General features: G+C 46.8%; 1 protein-coding gene across 1 annotated transcript in view; it reads left to right on the plus strand.

The window, feature by feature from the left end:
* The window catches only part of UBLCP1 (ubiquitin like domain containing CTD phosphatase 1), a 29,712-nt gene extending 12,649 nt beyond the window's left edge, over window positions 1-17,063 (plus strand). The window contains exons 7-10 of the mRNA XM_044281262.1: window positions 5,296-5,394; window positions 10,657-10,773; window positions 13,819-13,946; window positions 16,595-17,063. Coding sequence (XP_044137197.1) covers window positions 5,296-5,394; window positions 10,657-10,773; window positions 13,819-13,946; window positions 16,595-16,622 — 372 coding nt within the window. The 3' untranslated portion in view covers window positions 16,623-17,063. The remainder of the gene's footprint in view (window positions 1-5,295; window positions 5,395-10,656; window positions 10,774-13,818; window positions 13,947-16,594) is intronic.
* Window positions 17,064-21,520: the final 4,457 nt, after the last annotated feature.

Consider the following 21,520-nt stretch of genomic DNA (forward strand, 5'->3'; position numbering starts at 1 on the left):
TGGTCGATTCCGTATTTGAAGGGCTTCAAGAAATAAAGATGCTTCCCCTTACATAAAAGAATTATGGCCCTCATTAATAAAGAATGGAAGAAACCAGATAGGAAAGCTTTTACTCCCAGAAGTTTGAAAAGGAAGTACCCCTTTGATGAGCCTTCTTCTTCATGGGATAAAGAACCCAAGATTGACGTAGCCATCTCCAGGAGTTTTTGTTTGGCCCTGAACTAGAATTCCTTTTGGAAAAAGCCGCAGATAGAAAAAGGAAATTTCCCAGTCTGGCAATAGGGTTTACCTCCACCTCCTTTTTCAGATCCAGACGTCAATTTCTTTCCTCATCTGGATTTCGAGGAAGAGGTTGAGTTAGCGACAAAAAAATAAAGGGGTTTGAGAGCAGAGGAATCTTGTTTGGAAATTCTTCCCCTCAGCCTAAAAAAACGTCCCAGCAATGATGCCAGGAGCGCTGTGGGAGGAAGGTTAAAGTTTTTCCTTTCCGCAAGGGAAAAGATAGCAGGTGGAATGTGTCCAAAGGCTCATAGGAGAAGGCTTACAGCTAAATTTTCATACAAAACCCCCTCAAAGATTTATAGTCACAAGCTCAGGGATAGTCTTCAGGTTTGTTGGCAATGGAGACAGAGATTTTAGATCTATTAGAAAAACTGGGGCTAACCCCAGTTCCAGAGGGGGAACAAGAGAAGGGGTACTACTCGCCTCTTTTTTTTCTAGAAAAAAACAACGGACAACTGCTTTCGCACGATTATAAACTTAAAGCAGCTAAACAGACACCTTCTAAAAAAAAAAGTTCAAAATGGAGACAGTGAAATCTACGATCCATTTACTATTTCCAAATAGTTTCATGGCAGTTCTAGACCTGAAGGATGCGTATTATCACATCCCCATACACCCCTTGCATCAACGCTTCTGTTCGGCCTTTCTATGGCTCCCAGAATATTCACAAAGGTGATTGCAGAAGTAGCCTCATTCATGACAAAAGAAAATATTCTATTCCTGCCTTATCTATCTAGACGATTTTCTGATTCTAGCAAGCTCTCAGGAAAACTGTGTGACAGCAGTGCAGAAGGTGATTTTAAAAGAATTAGATTGGATAATGCATTTTAAGAAATCCCGAATTGTACCGAAGACTTGTCAGCTGTTCCTAGGTCTGCTCCTGGATTCAGTGGTCCAGAGAGTTTTCCTGACAAAGGAAAGGATCTCTCGTGTACAAACGAAAAAATAAAATTACTAAAATCGTCGCAGAGCCTAACTATTCGGAAAGCAACGTCAGTATTGGGGACGCTAACCTCCTGTATTCCTGCGGTAGCATTGGCTCAGTTCCATGCTCGGGGTCTACAGAGATCCTTTTTGCACTAAAAAAAGAGCGGGAAATAATTGGAGTCAAGGATAGTGATCTCAAAAAGGACACTAAAAGATCTGACCTGGTGGGAAGAAGAGTCGAATCTGAATCGGGGATTACTTTGAATCATGCCAATCCAGTATTGTTAACAATGGATGCCAGCCCCTTTGGGTTGGGTGCACAATTTCTGAACCAAGTCATTCAGGGGAGGTGGTCTCCGGTGCAGAGAACGTTTTCCTCGAACAGAAAGGAGTTGCTAGCTGTAAGACTAGCTTTGGAGGCAGCAATACCTTTTATTCATTTGAAAAAAACGTAAGAATAATGTCGAACAATCAGTCAGCAGTTGCTTACATAAATCATCAGGGGGTAACAAGGTCAACTTCCCTCATGAAAGAAGCAACACTTTTGTTTCAAAGCCTGTAAGGGAAGGTCAGTCACATTTCTGCTCTCCATATAAGAGGCAAGGAGAACTTCCAGGCGGATTTCCTGAGTCGACATCAGTTGAGACAGGGAGAGTGGTCTCTAAATCCGATGTGGAATTTCCCCTTAGGTTATGCATTCCCTCCTTTCCAGCTGATTCCTCCTAGTTCTAAAAAAGAACCGAGACGAGAGTGCAAATATGATTGTAATAGCCCCCTTTTAGCCAAAAAGGGCATGGTTTTTCCTTCTAAGATCCATGTCGATAACCGATCCCTGGATCCTTCAAGAGATCCCAGACCTTCTCATGCAGGGTCCAGTTTGTCATCCGAATGTCAGGGGTCTACACCTTACGGCCTGGAATTTGAAAAGGGCGCTATTAATAAAACAAGGGTTTTCAGAAGCCCTAGGTATCTATCCACCTTGTTAAAAAGTAGGAAAGCCGTGACTGTGTCGATCTATGCCACAATTTGGAAAAAAATCTTTTTTTGGGGATCAGATCAGATTTACTACCATCGGAGACTTCGGTCTTTCAGGTCCTGGAATTTCTTCGTAAAGGGTTGTCTATGGGGCTAGCAAAGGGCATTCATAAGGTTCAGCACTTTCTGCCCTTTTTTACAGAAACTTTGCCACTAACCCATGGGTAGTAAGGTTCTTTAAGGCAATAGACAGAATGCTTCCGGGTAAAGCACCCAGTATGGCCCCATGGGACTTAAATCTAGTGCTAAATGCCTTGACCAGGTCCCCCTTTGAACCCTTGTCATCTTGCTTTTTTAAACTCCTTACATTCAAGTTATTCCTATTGGTGGCTTTAACCTCTACAAGAATAATCAATGAGATCCAGGCTATCTCTATCAACCCCCCTTTTATGTAAATTTTTGATGATGGGGTAGTTCTTAAACCAGATCCTTCCTTTTTACTAAAGGTTCCATCAAAATATAATAGACTCCAGGAGATAGTGCTTCCAACTTTTTTTTGATAATCCCAAAAACGAGAAAGAGAGGGAGTTCCACTGCCTAGATGTTGGGAGATGCCTTTTACGTTACCTATTTGTCCTTTTTTCAGGTGTAAATAAGGGCAAGGTAGCTTCAAAGAGTTCTCTAGCCAGATGGATTAAGACCGTTATTTCCCTGGCTTACACTTTGTCTGGAAATTCTCCTCCTTTCTCTCTTAAAGCACATTCTACTCGTGCAATCTCCACCTCTTTGGCAGTAAGATCTAATGTCTCTATTGAGCAAATCTGTTGGAGTCACTCTCACGCTCTATAAACCAGGTGGGAGAGAGGCTCCACCTTTTTATTCTGTATGTTTCCTGTCCCTGGGGGCGGATCCTCTCTCTGTGGTTCTGTCGTGAGGTCTGGAAAATCCAATTACCAGTAAGTGTAATCATCATTTTTCATTCTACTGCAGTCTTTGACATGGCTTGGGAGCTTTCCCCCCCCCCCTGGTTCATGAGCTGCCCCTATTTTATTTCCTGGTCATTCATCTTTGGTGCTTATTTGTCACTTGTCTGTAGATTTTAGACGATGAATTATTAGCGTATTATTATCCTTTTGATTTCAGTGGTTGACATGTCCTGCTCACCTTTTGGCTGCATTACCATCTCTGCAGTTTACAAATGGTCGAGACTCTAGTCTGAGGTTGAAGGAGTAGGATATCGCTAGGGTATGCCATCACTTTGGGTGTCCATTCTAGGGCTGAAACGATTACTCGATTGAATAAAATTTTTTGCATTGAGGATTTGTTTGTGTCATGTGACCACGGAGCGGGAGTGAAGCGCTTGCTATTACTTACCTCTCCGTGGTCATCTGCTGGCCCGTACCGCGCTTCACTGGATCCTCACTTATCGTCAGGTCATAGTGCGCGCTTACGTGCACTATGACCCGACGCTGTGTGATGTCAGGATCCTGTGCAGCGCGCAGACAAGAAGAGGAAGGAGCTGTGGAGTGGCGCCCCTACAGGAAAGGTAAGTATTTTATTTCACTGCCGCTGGGGACATGGCAATGAAGGGGGACAGCTGGCAATTGATGGCATGGAGGGGCAGATGGCACTGGGGGACATGGAGGGACTGATCTGATGGCACTGGGGGACATGGAGGGGTTGATCTGATGGCACTGGGGGACATGGAGGGGCTGATCTGATGGCACTGGGGGACATGGAGGGGCTGATCTGATGGCACTGGGGGACATGGAGGGGCTGATCTGATGGCACTGGGGGACATGGAGGGGCTGATCTGATGGCACTGGGGGACATGGAGGGGCTGATCTGATGGCACTGGGGGACATGGAGGGGCTGATCTGATGGCACTGGGGGACATGGAGGGGCTGATCTGATGGCACTGGGGGACATGGAGGGGCTGATCTGATGGCACTGGGGGACATGGAGGGGCTGATCTGATGGCACTGGGGGACCTGGAGGGGCTGATCTGATGGCACTGGGGGACCTGGAGGGGCTGATCTGATGGCACTGGGGGACCTGGAGGGGCTGATCTGATGGCACTGGGGGACCTGGAGGGGCTGATCTGATGGCACTGGGGGACCTGGAGGGGCTGATCTGATGGCACTGGGGGACCTGGAGGGGCTGATCTGATGGCACTGGGGGACCTGGAGGGGCTGATCTGATGGCACTGGGGGACCTGGAGGGGCTGATGGCACTGGGGGAGTGGGGGACATGGCAGGGAGGGGCTGATGGCACTGGGATAGTGGAGCTGAAGGCACTGGGGTGGGGGGGGGAGCTGATGGCACTAGGGCAGGCATGTCCAAACTGCGGCCCTCCAGCTGTTGCAAAACTACAACTCCCAGCATGCTTGGATAGCTTACAGCTATTAGGGCATGCTGGGAGTTGTAGTTTTGCAACAGCTTGAGGGCCGCAGTTTGGACATGCCTGCACTAGGGGGATAGTAAAGCTGATGGCACTGCGGGAACTGATGCACTTGGGCTGATCACACAGGGGGGAACGAAGGGTGTTGGGGACTGATGGCAGGGGTTCTGATAAGTTTTTATAAAGGAAAACAGTCTATTAATTCATTTTTTCTTATTAGATTACTCGATTAATCGTAAAAAATAATCGATAGAATACTTGATTACTAAAATAATCGTTTACTGCAGCCCTAGTCTATGCTATGGAACCCTCACTGATCATGAGAATGAAGACACCGCAGCAGATGCACAGCATCTATCCCGGCCACCTAGGAACTGTAGTGGGCCGTTTTCACTTGACTGGGACAGCTTCAGTTCCTTACACAATGGCTGAATGGGCACTGCTGTACAGAGCAAGACTGTGAAGGGCCTGCAGCACTGGATCATTGCTGTGCCCCCTCCATTCTCAGTATCGGTGGGTTCCTGGAGGCTGGACCCCCACCGATCATAAAGTGGTGGCATATCCTAGCAACTGTCATCACTTTACAAGGTGGGAATAACATTTTCCACTTTATTTGGCAAAGAATAGGAAAGTTTTGATGCATTCTGTGCATATAAAATACATCTTGAAGCAAGCGTCAACCTGAATTGTTCTTTCTTTTTCTTTATCTAGGAGTTGGGTGTCAGCACAAATGCCAATTACAAGATCACTTTCATATTGGACAGTGCAGCCATGATCACAGTGCACACACCCAGAAGAGGCCTCATTGATGTAAGCATATGGCATGCATCGGGGAACACCTCATAGAAACAATAATTAAACACATTCCAACTTCGTTTCATTCCAACATCAATGTCTCTGAACATGAAGCGTGTGAGCTCACGCCATACACTCCTCGCACACCTCGGGCGTACAGTGACACCCAGGTGCACAAAGAGGTTAAAACAATCCTTTCAGATAAGTATTCCCAACAACAGCAGTCCCAAAATGTATCACTGCTAGTTAAATAGATGAGGGTATGTACACGGTGGATTTTTCGATAAATTTGTGCCTGAAACCAGAGTTTAGCCCTAGGTTAATGACATTAATTTGATTAATTTACCATTTCGATGAAGCACAATCCTGTTTTTTATCAGAATTGTGAATTTGACATTAGTCCCTCCCCCACGACAGTCGGAGAGGACTTTAATATGCCTTGCCAACCCTATCAAGAGCAGCAAGTCTAACAGGCTCTTCACACCTGCCTTGACACCCATTGCCGCCGGCCCCACCTGCCATGTCCTCATGGGAAGACCAGTAGATGAGAGACCTGGACGAAAACCTGAATCTGTCCCAACATGAAATCACTATATGAGTAGTTCTTCAATTTAGTCTTTGAATTGACTTCAGAGGTAGAGAGCTTGGTCAAAAGACCTTGAGGTTCATTTTAAAAAGTAGTGCAAAGGAGATCTGTACTTGCCTATGGCAACCAGATTCAGTCTTTCCATTTTACATGGTTCCTTTGGAAAATGTGCGCTGGTTTCTTGGTTGTGGAAGACAACTTCTACCCTTTCTCCCATTTCCATACGGCCACCCCAGACGTTCTATACAAGTAACTTGGATAAGAATTCCCTAAACTGACACCTGTAACATTACACTGTATACATCCCCATAATCAGTTGGTAGTAGCGTCTTCAAGTGATACGAGAGTCACATGATTCTCCTCTCTTTCTTAGAGTTTTTTTTGTCCAGATCATAATTTAGGTGATCGGTACAGGGGTGTGGAAATCGTATCGCCCGACGCCCGGGACAAGCAGTTCCGGGCCCCGGGCAGGTAGTTTGTTCAGTAGCTTAGCCCTGCTGCGGGCAAGTAGCAGGGCTGAGATGGCTTTGTTTACCGGAGCATGGACACAGTGGATCGGCGTGGAGAGGCGTTCCCATGGTGATGGTGATTGTGAAAACTCAGATCCGATGGTATATTATAACACAGAGGCATTCCCATGGTGATGGGGACGCTTGAAGTTAAAATATACCATCGGATTGGAGAAAACTCTGATCTGATGGTATATTCTAAACCCTAGGTGTTCCCATGGTGATGGGGATGCACCTCTGACAGGGAGCTGCCATCCGCGGCACCTAAGGGGTTAATTGGCGTGGATGGCAGCTCCCTGTCAGAGGTCGGGTGCCGGGAATGTTTCTACAATGTATGCATTCGTGGGCAGTGCGCCCCCCCTCCCTGGTATTACAATCATTGGTGGGCAGTGCGCCCCTTCCCGGTATTACAATCATTGGTGTGCAGTGCGCCCCACACCCCCAGTATTAAAATCATTGGTGGGCAGTCCGCCCTCCCCCCTCCATCATTGGTGGCAGCGCAGTTCCGATCGGAGTCCCAGCAGTGTAATGCTGGGGCTCCGATCGGTTACCATGGCAGCCAGGACGCTACTGAAGTCCTGTCTGCCATGGTCAGTTACTCAGCAGCATTATACTTACATGCGCTGTGGCCGCCCGGCGCTCCTTCTTCTTGTAACTCACAGGTCTGTGCGGCGCATTGCTATAAGCATAAGCAATGCGCCGCACAGACCTGTGAGTTACAACCAATCGGAGACCCAGCATTACACTGCTGGGACTCCGATCGGAACTGCCGCTTTCACCAATAATAGGGAGGGAGAATGGGGTGCACTGTCCACTAGGGCTGCACGATATGGGAATTTTGTGCGATTGCGATTAGGGCCCTAAAAATTGCGATAACGATATGCGATATTTTAAGGGAATTGTGCTAGAGGTCTATTTGCTTGGATTTTCCCATATGAGCCGCTGACGCGGCTGGGTATGACATAGTTATGGGGGATCTGTGGATGACGCTGTGTTGTGGGGGATCTGTGGATGGCGCTGTGTTGTGGGGGATCTGTGGATGGCGCTGTGTTGTGGGGGATCTGTGGATGGCGCTGTGTTGTGGGGGATCTGTGGATGGCGCTGTGTTGTGGGGGATCTGTGAATGGCGCTGTGTTGTGGGGGATCTGTGAATGGCGCTGTGTTGTGGGGGATCTGTGAATGGCGCTGTGTTGTGGGGGATCTGTGGAGGGCGCTGTGTTGTGGGGGATCTGTGGAGGGCGCTGTGTTGTGGGGGATCTGTGGAGGGCGCTGTGTTGTGGGGGATCTGTGGAGGGCGCTGTGTTGTGGGGGATCTGTGGAGGGCGCTGTGTTGTGGGGGATCTGTGGAGGGCGCTGTGTTGTGGGGGATCTGTGGAGGGCGCTGTGTTGTGGGGGATCTGTGGAGGACGCTGTTATATGGGGGATCTGTGGAGGACGCTGTTATATGGGGGATCTGTGGAGGACGCTGTTATATGGGGGATCTGTGGAGGACGCTGTTATGGGGGATCTGTGGAAGACGCTGTTATGGGGGATCTGTGGAGGACGCTGTTAAGGAGGATCTGTGGAGGACGCTGTTATGGGGGATCTGTGGAGGACGCTGTTATGGGGGATCTGTGGAGGACGCTGTTATGGGGGATCTGTGGAGGACGCTGTTATGGGGGATCTGTGGAGGACGCTGTTATGGGGGATCTGTGGAGGACGCTGTTATGGGGGATCTGTGGAGGACGCTGTTATGGGGGATCTGTGGAGGACGCTGTTATGGGGGATCTGTGGAGGACGCTGTTATGGGGGATCTGTGGAGGACGCTGTTATGGGGGATCTGTGGAGGACGCTGTTATGGGGGATCTGTGGAGGACGCTGTTATGGGGGATCTGTGGAGGACGCTGTTATGGGGGATCTGTGGAGGACGCTGTTATGGGGGATCTGTGGAGGACGCTGTTATGGGGGATCTGTGGAGGACGCTGTTATGGGGGATCTGTGGAGGACGCTGTTATGGGGGATCTGTGGAGGACGCTGTTATGGGGGATCTGTGGAGGACGCTGTTATGGGGGATCTGTGGAGGACAGTGTTATGGGGGATCTGTGGATGGCACTGTTATGGGGTGGATCTGTGGAGTACGCTGTTATAGGGGATGTGTGCTATGACACATAGGGCCATGAGGGGGGCCAGCATAAGACATATAGCATCTTATGCTGGTCCCCCTCATGTGTCCTAAACTGCGCACATAACTGGCTTTGCGTGTAAAGTATTTTACTCCTGTGTGAAACAATGTCTCTCCTATTGATAACAGGTCCGGCCTCTGTACTCACTGTCACTATGAATGCACTGCACTGCAGCGAGCGGCCAGCGCGTGACTGACGTCACTTAGTAATTCGATTATTTTTTCGATTTTATTGTGCAGCCCTACTACCCACCAATGATTTTAATACCGGGGGGGCGCACTGCCACCAATGATTTTAATACCAGTAGGGGAGGAGGGCGCACTGCCTACCAATGCAAACATTGTAGAAACATTCCCGGCACTCGACCTCTGACAGGGAGCTGCCGTCCACGCAATTAACCCCTCAGGTGCCGCGGGTGGCAGCTCCCTGTCAGTGGTGCATCCCCATCACCATGGGAACGCCTCGGGTTTACAATATACCATCGGATCTGAGTTTTCTCCAATCCGATGCTATATTTTAACTTCAAGCGTCCCCATCACCATGGGAATGCCTCTGTGTTATAATATACCATTGGATCTGAGTTTTCACAATCATGAAAACTCAGATCTGAAAAAGCTAATAGTATTATTTTCCGTTATAACCATGTTATAACAGAGAATAATAAAGTGAAGTTCGGGTCCCCATTGACTTTAATGGGGTCTGGGTTCGGGGTCAAGTTTGGCTGAACCCGAACTTCACTGGGTTCGCTCAACACTAGCGGTGACCGAGCACTGGGCGTAGAGCAGTGACGCAGCCGCGGTGACAGAGTGGGGGGGGGGGGGGGGGGGGCGTAATGACAGAGCTGGAGGGGTGGAGCAATGAAGGTTCTGTCACGTCTCCAGCACGGGGGGGAGGAGCAGTGACAGAGCCAGGGGCATTGATGGAACTCTCAACTCTGCCAGCATCCCTCAGAGAACCCCCTTTCTGCAGGTGTTGTCAAACTGGGAAGGTGAGGGGGGGTCCTTTCCATGCCACATCAGCAGCTAATTTGCCTAAACCACCTAGTGGTACGGGTAGAAATGTGTGCACTAAACTAATTGCTGTGATCACATTAAGGCCTCGTTCACACCAGGCAGTGCGTTCCAGCCTGATTCTGTCCAGAATGCACTGCACCGCATTGCGGCCGGCTAACTATATTGTGGGGCAGGAGGGGCCGTAGTGGTCTGTTAAAGTGATTGGCACCATAACCATGCCCAACGGCTGCAATGCGATCGGCTGCACAGGATCGCAAGGCACATTATGCTTGCGGTCCAGTCCAAACAAAATGCTGCAAGCAGCATTTTGACCAGGCCTCAGGTATAATTGTGCCTTTCGATCCCCTGCATCCGATCGCCTTCGGCTGTGGCTACGGTGCCATTCACTTCAAAGGAACGTCACGCCCCCTCCTGCCCCACAACATAGTGAGCCGGCCGCGATGTAGTGCCGAATGGACAGAATCATCTGGTGTGAACGAGGACTAAACTTAGAGTCATTTCACACCACAAAGACTGGAACGCAAGCCAGCCACCTCCCTGCATAAGGAAGCGTGGCGGTGCATTGAAATATGGTTTTGATTTTAAATTATTTTTTGTATCAGGACAAGTAGATTGTCATGCGGGACAAGTAGATCGAGCCCCCGCTTTAGTCCTTCGACAAGTATTTTTTTTATTTTTTATTTCCACACCCCTGTCGGTAAGGTCTAAGCAAGACGCTCATCACCAGAGCAGGATCCTAAGTCCCACAATGGCTGAGATGGAAATATTGATGTGCATACAATTCCTTTACAACTCTGCTGATCAATATACCTTAATGAATAGCTGAGGTGCGATTCCCTCATGTAAAAGAATTATGTCTTGGTATTTCTTAACTCAAAATCGCTTCATTGCTATTTCTGACATTTTAAAGCCATTTATCTTGTCGTGTTCCATGACTGTGTCTTCCTGCAATAACCTGTTGGGAAGTTACTACCCTTACGTTATAAGCTGTGCATTTTGTTTGTTAGGTGAAGCCTCTTGGGGTGATATGGGGCAAATATGGTGAGTTCTATAGTAAGAAGAATACCATAATGTTTGATGATATCGGTCGGAATTTCCTTATGAATCCACAGAATGGTTTAAAGGTTAGTGAACTATGTAGAAAACTATGGGACAGATTTACTAATCCTGTCTAAAATGTAGACAGTGTAAACTTAGGCAGTCTGACGATGCACTAAATTCATCACAGTGGTTCTTGCTAGATGATAGATTTGGTGCATGATTAGACACTTGTCTGACTTTACACCACCTTCTATTTGGCTCACTTTGTACCTAGAGCTCTCCCTTGATCGTCGGGCTAGACATGCTGAGGGCAGAGCTGTGTCCTACCATCTACATATCCTATACACTATGTACTGTAGCTTCACCACTCTGAGATCTGTTCAGAAAGCTAATCTACATATTACTGCTTTATCCACAAAAACAATATATGATTATAAAGACACCAGTAATATGTGTAAGCTTCTAAGCATAGAAAATACATTTTGCTATGTAGTAATGCTGTAGCTTGGTGGTAAGCATTTGGTGTTGCATGTAGAGATCCCAAGTTTGAATCCTGGAAGAGACTGCAATTTTATTTGTATTTTTTCTTTAGATATTTTCTTCTTTTTCCACATTTAACTCCTAATAAAAGTCTATACCCTTATCGTATTCAGAAATGTTTTTTAGAATATAATATTAATAGTTTTATTATAATCATATATTGTCTGTGAAGAAACCAGTAATAGGTTTCTAAGAAAAAACACTATTCTCACTATAGTAAGGTTTATCTTTCTAATCATATATTGTGCTTGTGAATAAAGCAGTAATATGTATATTATATTTCTGAGCAGATCTCAGAGTGGTGAAGCTATAGTACATAGAGTATATGATATGTAGATGCTAGGACGCAGCTCTGCCCTCAGCGTGTCTAACCCTGTCAATCAAGGGGAGGGGGGAGTGTGTAGATCGCAGGGTGTTACAAAGCAGTGCTCCAAGGATTCAGCCCCACCTCCTGGTGTTCCAATTGCTCATTTTGCATATGATTAAAAACTGCAGCTGTATGTCTAGTTTAATAGGGTTGTTCCTGGTGACAGCCGCTTTAAATGTTTACATGCGCGCCGGCCAGTTTGTATCGGTAGTGCAGTGCAATTACACCTTCCTCTCCCTTTCAAGTGAATGGGACAGACAGCTGTAATTACACTGCACCACCACTGCAAAACTTAAGGCGTGCATTTAAACATTTTTAGAGGACCCAGTGCTCACACGGGAATCGCTGTCCCATCAGACAGCTAATTAACCGGTGTGCTGGGAGTCGGGACCCCCACTCCCCCGGGATCTGATATTGATGGCCTATCCTGAGGATAGTTTATCAATGTCATGAAACCGTACAACCCTTTACGCTATGCTCACCTTTTTACTAAGCCACACCCACATTCCTGCTAAGCACTGCCTTCCCCCAGACGCAGTGGACTATTCGTTTCTGAACATTATTATATCTGAAACTAGCCACCCATATGTGTCACAAATGCATGAAATTTTGGCGCACTTAACAACAAAGTCTAGGCAAAGTCACAAATGCAGGCCATTGTGTGTGTGCTATGCCACAGCATGTTGAGATATCTAGTCCTATTTGTAGATTTAATTGACATTCACCTCATGAATATTATCGGTTACCGCCTACAATATTTTACTAGTATAGGTGATAGAGAGCTCTATTACACTGATAGAGCACCAGTGATCGGGAACAAGCAGTCATAGGAATGTTGCCCGCTTGTTACATGCATTTACATGCAGTATTCATCTCCTCTAAATGAATGATTTGATCACCTGACAAAAAAATGTCTTCTCGTTTGCAGCTGATCACTGACAAATTTATAAGGGGCAAATATTGGGAACAAGTGTTCTTACATATCGTTCCTTATCATTGGCCAATATAAAAGGGTGTTTAACCCTTTTGCTACCAGCGCCATACATGTACGGTGCTTGAACGATAGGTCTCCACTGTTTTAAATACCAGAGACCCGCGGCTAATGACTGTGACCGGCATAATGCTGATCGCAGTCACTAAAGCCTTTGGATGCCGTTATTAGAAGTGATCACGGCATCTAAAAGCTAAAAAACCCGGAAGCGCACGCCTTCGGGCTTCTTACTGGCATTCTCTGCGGCCATTGAGAGAGGCTGTAATTGAATTCAATACGCTGGTTCTCTCTAAAGAGACCCAGGATATTTAAGTTGCAATTGTTATTTTGGCCAGCAGGTGGCAGGCCAACGTAAGAAACAAGCATTTCTGGCATCATCTTGGATCATGAAACATGATAGTACAGAAATAAAAATAAAAAATTAGTCTTGTAGCCTCAAACAAGAGCTACAAAACCATAACAAATCTAAAAATTTAAATCACCCCCCTTTCCATAGAATTAAAAAATACATAGATAAGAAATATAAACATCATGGGCATCACCGTGTCCGAATCCGCCATTACTATTAAAATATAAAAATATTTTTTCAATGCGGTGAACGGCGTAACTGAAAAAAGGGTAAAAATGGCCGATTCGCCATATTGTCATCGCTTCTTTTACCAAAAATGTGATGAAAAAGTCACACACACTCCAAAATGGTATCAAAACTACAGATAGTCCCTCCAAAAATGATCCCCCAAAAAGCTCAGTAGAAATAACTATTTAAAAAGTTATGGGGGTCAGAAAATGGTGATGTAAAGAATTTTTTATTTTATTTTTTTCAAACTTTTAGTTTCTTTTTACACTATTTAGACATAAAAACCTATACACATGTGGTATCGTTGCAATCGTACTGACCCAGAGAATGAAGAGCATCAGTTTTGCCACAAAGTGAACTCCATAGGGGCAAAACTCGTTAAACGGTGGAGGAATTACGTTTTTTTCCCCCAATTCGACCCCATTATTTTCCCGCTTCCCACCAAATTGTATGGCATCATAATTGATGCCAAAAATAAACCCTCATATGGATACGTGAACAGAAAAATAAAAAAGTTATGGCTCAAGGAAGATGGGAAAGAAAAATTTAAAAGAAAAAATACTTTGGTATCCAAGGGGTTAAACTAGCTATCTATCTGCCTTGCCTGTCTGTCTATTCTATTTCATAACTATCACCTTTTCCGTCTTGAACAGATCAGGCCTTTCATGAAAGCACATTTGAATCGAGATAAAGATAAAGAACTTTTGAAGCTATCTCAGTACCTTAAAGAAATTGCTAAACTAGATGACCTTTCAGAGCTTAACCATAAACACTGGGAAAGGTAAGCATTGTGCTTTCCTCATATATGCATGTCACTCCTCATAGTTTTGAGATAACTGTCAGACCTGAACCTCCTAACAATCAAAATTTTTGGCTCTGCCAAACACAGTTCATTTAGCTAGCAGGGAGGAGCAGCAAGACCCCTCTGGTACCTCTTATCTCTTGGGGAAACAAATGATGTGACAAGTTATAATGTACGATGGGGGATCCTTTTGTGAGAAGCAGTGTCTGCTGAGCCTCATAGACATTAAATTGCTGGCAGATGCCTTTAAACAATGTCTGGTATGGCTGACTAAAGTCTAAAGCTGCCCATAGATTTTAGACAAAACTTGTCGATTTTAGCGAGATTGGCCTACATTGTAATGTGTCTGGGAGCCACCCAAGTCTCCCTCAAAGGCAGATGTTGGGGAAAAGAAGAATCAGACATGTTGATTTCATGTTATTCCTTTCTCATTGAAATAACCATGCATGTTCAAGCTGTGTCTGAACCGTGCGTGAATACATGTTTATGCCGGTGTCGAGAGAAATAAGTCACGTTCAGCCAACACTTAAAGGGGTTGTCCGGGTTCAGAGCTGAACCTGGACATACCCTTATTTTCACCCAGACAGCCCCCCTGAGGCTAGCATCGGAGCATCTCATGCTCCGGTGCGCTCCCTTGCCCTGCGCTAAATCGCGCAGGGCACGGGATCTTTTGTTTTCAGTAACACACTGCCGTGCGTAAACTTCCACCCGTTCGGTGACGTCACCGGCTCTGAGGGGCGGGCTTTAGCTATGCTCTAGCCGTTTTACTGGCTAGGGCAGAGGTAAATCCCGCCCATCAGTGCCGGTGACGTCACCGTGGTTCCTAGCAGCCCCATGGAGAGCCCTGATACGTCACCGGATCTCCAAAAAATACCTTTGCCCTGCGCAATTGAGCTCAGGGCAAAGGAGAGCATCAGAGCATGAACTGCTCTGATGCTCATGTCAGGGGGGCTGCTGGGGTGAAAATGGAGGGATGTCCGGGTTCAGCCCCTTTTAATATGTATAAGCACCTTAAAAGGATATTCCAGGATTGGGTCCCTTTTAAAGTAAGTTCTCTAGCGTGTGATATGTAAGAAAACAATACTCCACTTTGCTGTGGTCCTATGCTAGGACCCACCAGGGTACGGCTGGGGTTTCGTGTTGCTGCAGCCTCAGTGGTAACGTGTCCCCAAGCGGCACTTTACTGCTCGGTCATGTGCCTCTTTTGGACACATCACTGCTGAGACCATTCATTTACTGCTGCGGCACACGTGACCCCAGCTGATAGTAAACAAGCCGGGGAACAGAGGATCGCCAAACATAGCCGGTGTTCTGTCATTCTGGTGGACCTTATCGAGATGTGAGTCCCTGCAAATCCTCCAATCACAATCCTGCGGGTGCAAATGTAGGCAGGTCCTAGGTGTCTCCTCTGCTCTTCCACAGGCAGATCGCGATGCCTTTGAAGGACTGGTTGAGCTGCATGCAGTCCTCCGCCGCCAGGACCCGCCTACATTTGCACCTGCAGGATACTGATTGGAGGATTTGCAGGGGTGTGTGAATGTGTGTGGGGCTGCTGATTGGCGGATTTCCAGAGACTCACATCTCGATAAGGTCCACCAGAATGACAAAACACCGGAGCGGAAGGGAGCCAGTGTGATTGATTCTTTTCTTAGGTACCACACACTAGGAAGCTTGCTATATAAGGAACCCAATCCTGGAATACTCACTCATTTATGGGAGTATTTAAACTGTTAATTGGTTAATTATTTTGAGAGGATTTCCTATTGTATGTCACTGTATATATTGTCATAAGTCATCCGTAACTGAAATAAAAATATATACCCAATAGAGGCTGAAAGGACCCAATTTTGCCCTCCATCAGGTGAATAATTGCTGATGGGTTATGCACCATGAGTTTTCATGACACATATGGCAAACGGACATTGCAAATACAGTGCAGATTTTGTCTGACCTCTGTGGCTAGCTTAAAGTGGTAACTGCAGTTTGAAAAAACTTTTGACATCAAAGTTTTTGATCTTGAGGTCTGACTGGCGAGACACCCACTGATCGCTAGATCAAGGAGAGAGAAGCACAATTTTTTTTTTTAAAGTACAGCAACACTATGAAAAGTTTTGTTCCACTTGGTCACAAGAGTTTTAGATCAAGCACATTAGAAAGAGTAAAAGTCCAGCTCACCAGTAATCCACAGTGCACTGACAAGCCAAGGCTGGCTCAGTATGAACACTTGAAACAAAAGAAACGTCCAGCACGTAGTATGTTAAAGCGCTGCATCATCTTTATTCCATTGTGGATACAGTCAATGTACAAAGCAGTGGTCATCACCTCCCGTCAGACCGACATGTTTCAAACCAAACGGTTCTTCTCAGATCATGATTAAGAACCGTTTGGTTTGAAACATGTCGGTTTGACGGGAGGTGATGACCACTGCTTTGTACATTGACTGTATCCACAATGGAATAAAGATGATGCAGCGCTTTAACATACTACGTGCTGGACGTTTCTTTTGTTTCAGTTGTAGATCAAGCACCCATGCAAAATTTCCACACTGGAGGCTTTGTAGAATCAGAATCATTGTGGGTCCCAGAGATCGAGCCCCCACCATCTCCCTCTTCTTTTTCCTTTTGCAGATATCTCTCCAAAAAACAAGGTGAATAACGGATCATCTTAGATGAAGACCATCACATCATTTATTTCGGGAAGGGGCGGCATGGACAAGTTGCAGAGTTCAAACTTGAATGTTTCATGTTGAGTCATTTATCTTTTTTTTTTCCCCCTAGTTACTAGCAGCTAAGCACCCACACACTTATTTTGACAGGTTCGCTCTGCTTTGCGAATAATGAGAGTATTCAGATACTGTGCCACAGTACTTTCTGCTTATGATCAACTTTTGATAAAAATAATGATTTTTATTTATATTTTTTATACTGACTGCTCAGTACATGGAATCCTTTTTGTCTGTGGCTTCTGTAATTTTGTTTTCTCTACAAATAGTTGCTTTTGAGTTGCAGATCAGAGCAGCTTTATATGATTTACCAAACATTGAGGATAAGAACGATATGGCAATGAAAATATCAATAAAATAAAACATGGCCTTAAGTAAGTAATTTTTTTTAATTCAAAATGCACCTCTAATGTTTCCTAAACATCTGGGCTAAAGAGCATTATCCTTGAAGCTGCCTGGTATTTACCCTTTACTTCCAATACATGGATCTGGAATCGTCTGTAGGGGAGCCACCAGGCCACTACCTCTTTGGAATAGTTCTGGTGTGGTTGGCTGCTGATGCACTGGGATCAGAGACATCGGTGTATGGCACCGAGGGAACAGGTAGTGCATGGAAACAGGCTGAGGTAAGGGGCAGTAGAGTTCATGTAAATCAATGCTATGCACAGGTCAGGAATCAGACAGACAAACAGATACCGGTAATAGCACTTTTACAAGCTCTAGCAAGCTAGAGATACCTAGCAAGATCTGTAGAGGCCAATTGCTCAGGCAAGGACTGAAGGAAATAGCAAGGTATTTACCTTGGAAAAAAATACACATTATCCTCCCCCAGGATCTAGCCGATAACTCCATACACGGGGGGAGGAGTAGTACTTCCTGCCTCTCACATGATTGGACATCCCAGTGGGCAGGCTCCTCCCTGTAGGTGTGGCTACTGCTATTTTAGCTCTGACGCTGGGCGGCCGTCGTAGTGCCGGCGGCTCTGTTCAGCTATGTGCACGCCCTCAGCGGCACACAGCGATGTTATTTTTGTAGTGACGCAATCTATCCTGATTTACTTCTCCACGCCGCTCCTGATGAGTTGTTGGTTCTTGTAGAGCATTAAAGGGATTCCGTCACCAGGATTAACGCTACAGCGATATTTATATGTGCCCATTAGTCTCCATGCAGTGTTTACAATGATCCTCTGTTTATGCTCTCAGTGTGTGTTAGATTCTTATAAAAACCGATCTTATTGATATGTAAATCACCTCTGTCAGGAGCCCAAGGGGTTGTCCCACGATATGTTGGCGTCCATCGATCCGGAGCCCAGCACCGCCTACCACTTAATTTATTCACTCCACTATCCCTGACGTCAGTACTTCTCAGTGCCGTAATCTCGCGCAGGCGACACTGTAGTCTGCGGACTACTGGCACGGGCTTTGACGAATCAACTGCGCATGCGCCGGCTCACTCTGCGCGAGATTACGGCACTGAGAAGTACTGACGTCAGGGATAGTGGAGTGAATAAATTAAGTGTTAGGCGGTGCTGGGCTCCGGATCGATGGGCGCCAACATATCGTGGGACAACCCCTTGGGCTCCTGACAGAGGTGATTTACATATCAATAAGATTGGTTTTTATAAGAATCTAACACACACACAGAGCATAAACAGTGGGATCATTGTAAACACATGCATGGAGACTAATGGGCACATATAAATATTGCTGTAGCGTTAATCCTGGCGACAGAATCCCTTTAAGGAGAGACTTCAAATGTAGCCTCAGAATTAGGAGGTTGAATCGTGATCGCGAGTGACAGGCAGGGAAACCAGGACTGCGCTGTATATCAGCATACCCAGAGGTCACAGACACGTGCCGAGCTCTGTGCATGACCCTGCATATGTTTGTCAGCCTCACCCTTTTAATGTCGTGTGTGCTAGTTGTATGTGTTGCCAAAATACTGTGGCTCTGTCTGGGCTGATTGAGGTGACCTTGATCTAAGGCCTCTTTCACACTTGCGTTGTCCGGATCCGGCGTGTACTCCACTTGCCGGAATTACACGCCGGATCCGGAAAAACGCAAGTGAACTGAAAGCATTTGAAGACTGATCCGTCTTCAAAATGCGTTCAGTGTTACTATGGCAGCCAGGACGCTATTAAAGTCCTGGTTGCCATAGTAGTAGGGGGGAGCGGTATACTTACAGTCCGTGCGGCTCCCGGGGCGCTTCAGAATGACGTCAGAGCTCCCCATGCGCATGGATGACGTGCCATGCGATCACGTCATCCATGCGCGTGGGGCGCCCTGATGTCACCCGGGAGCCGCACGGACGGTAAGTATACTGCTCCCCCGCTCCCCACTACACTTTACCATGGCTGCCAGGACTTTAGCGTCCCGGCAGCCATGATAACCATTCAGAAAAAGCTAAACGTCGGATCCGGCAATGCGCCGAAACAACGCTTAGCTTAAGGCCGGATCTTTCAATGGGCATTAATTCCGGATCCGGCCTTGCGGCAAGTGTTCAGGATTTTTGGCCGGAGCAAAAAGCGCAGCATGCTGCGGTATTTTCTCCGGCCAAAAAACGTTCCGGTCCGGAACTGAAGACATCCTGATGCATCCTGAACGGATTTCTCTCCATTCAGAATGCATTAGGATAAAACTGATCAGGATTCTTCCGGCATAGAACCCCGACGACGGAACTCTATGCCGGAAGAAAAGAACGCAGGTGTGAAAGAGCCCTAAGGCTACTTTCACACTAGTGTTTTTCTTTTCCGGCATAGAGTTCCGTCACAGGGGCTCTATACCGAAAATAACTGATCAGTTTTATCCCCATGCATTCTGAATGGAGAGTAATCCGTTCAGGATGCATCAGGACGTCTTCAGTTCAGTCATTTTGACTTATCTCCGGCGAAAAAAACTGAAGACTTGCCTGAATGCCGGCATTTTGGAATGTATTAGTGCCGGATCAAAATACCAGAATGCCGGATCCGTCCTTCCGGTCTGCGCATGCGCAGACCTTTTGAAAATGAGAAAAAAAAAAAATACTGGATTCGTTTTGCCTGATGACACCGGAAAAACGGATCCGGTATTGCAATGCATTTATTCTGACTGATCAGGCATTTTTCAGACTGATCAGGATCCCGATCAGTCAGAATAAATGACATGCGTTTGCATACAGTTTGCCTGATGAGGCAACGAAACTGCCTGCCGGAATCAAACAACGCAAGTCTGAAAGTACCCTAACTGAACCAAGACACACCTGAAGCAGTTATAGGTGGCGACTAGGGCTGCACGATATATCGAAAAAATAATCGAATCGCGATAATCGCCAAATGCGATATGGCGATTTGGCCGCCCCGAAAATGCAGCGAATATATATGAAGGGGCCCCGCGCACATAACTGGCTTTTTGTGTAAAGTATTTTACTACTGTGTGAAACAAGCTCTCTCTCTGACTCCTATTGATAAAATAGCCAGCCTCTGTACTCACTATTACGATGAATGCACTGCAGCGATCGGCAGCGAGGTGGCCGGCCGGCGCGTGACTGATGTCACTTAGTAACGCTCCTGCTTCCTGAAGTGGGAGGAGCGTTACTAAGTGACGTCAGTCACGCGCCGGCCGGCCACCTCGCTGCCGCTCGCTGCAGTGCATTCATAGTACTGTGACAGTGAGTACAGATACAGACTACAGAGGCTCGCCATTTTATCAATAGCAGAGAGCTTGTTTCACACAGTAGTAAAATACTTCACACACAAAGCCAGTTATGTTTATTGCAGTTTAGGACACATGAGGGGGACCAGCATAAGATGCTATATGTGTGTCTTATGCTGGCCCCCCTCATGGCCCTATGTGTCATAGCACACATCCCCTATAACAGTGCCATCCACAAGTCCCCCATAAGTGTCCTCCACAGATTCCCCTATAACAGCGTCCTCCACAGATTCCCCTATAACAGCGTCCTCCACAGATTCCCCTATAACAGCGTCCTCCACAGATTCCCCTATAACAGCGTCCTCCACAGATTCCCCTATAACAGCGTCCTCCACAGATTCCCCTATAACAGCGTCCTCCACAGATTCCCCTATAACAGCGTCCTCCACAGATTCCCCTATAACAGCGTCCTCCACAGATTCCCCTATAACAGCGTCCTCCACAGATTCCCCTATAACAGCGTCCTCCACAGATTCCCCTATAACAGCGTCCTCCACAGATTCCCCTATAACAGCGTCCTCCACAGATTCCCCTATAACAGCGTCCTCCACAGATTCCCCTATAACAGCGTCCCCCACAGATTCCCCTATAACAGCGTCCCCCACAGATTCCCCTATAACAGCGTCCCCCACAGATTCCCCTATAACAGCGTCCCCCACAGATTCCCCTATAACAGCGTCCTCCACAGATTCCCCCATAACAGCGTCCTCCACAGATCCCCCCACATAACAGCGTCCTCCACAGATCCCCCCCACATAACAGCGTCCTCCACAGATCCCCCCACATAACAGCGTCCTCCACAGATCCCCCCACATAACAGCGTCCTCCACAGATCCCCCCACATAACAGCGTCCTCCACAGATCCCCCCACATAACAGCGTCCTCCACAGATCCCCCCACATAACAGCGTCCTCCACAGATCCCCCCACATAACAGCGTCCTCCACAGATCCCCCCACATAACAGCGTCCTCCACAGATCCCCCCCACATAACAGCGTCCTCCACAGATCCCCCCCACATAACAGCGTCCTCCACAGATCCCCCCCACATAACAGCGTCCTCCACAGATTCCCCTATAACAGCGTCCTCCACAGATTCCCCTATAACAGCGTCCTCCACAGATTCCCCTATAACAGCGTCCT

This window comes from Bufo gargarizans, chromosome 2 (genome assembly GCF_014858855.1).
Source record: "Bufo gargarizans isolate SCDJY-AF-19 chromosome 2, ASM1485885v1, whole genome shotgun sequence".
In the NCBI taxonomy this organism is placed as follows: domain Eukaryota; kingdom Metazoa; phylum Chordata; class Amphibia; order Anura; family Bufonidae; genus Bufo; species Bufo gargarizans.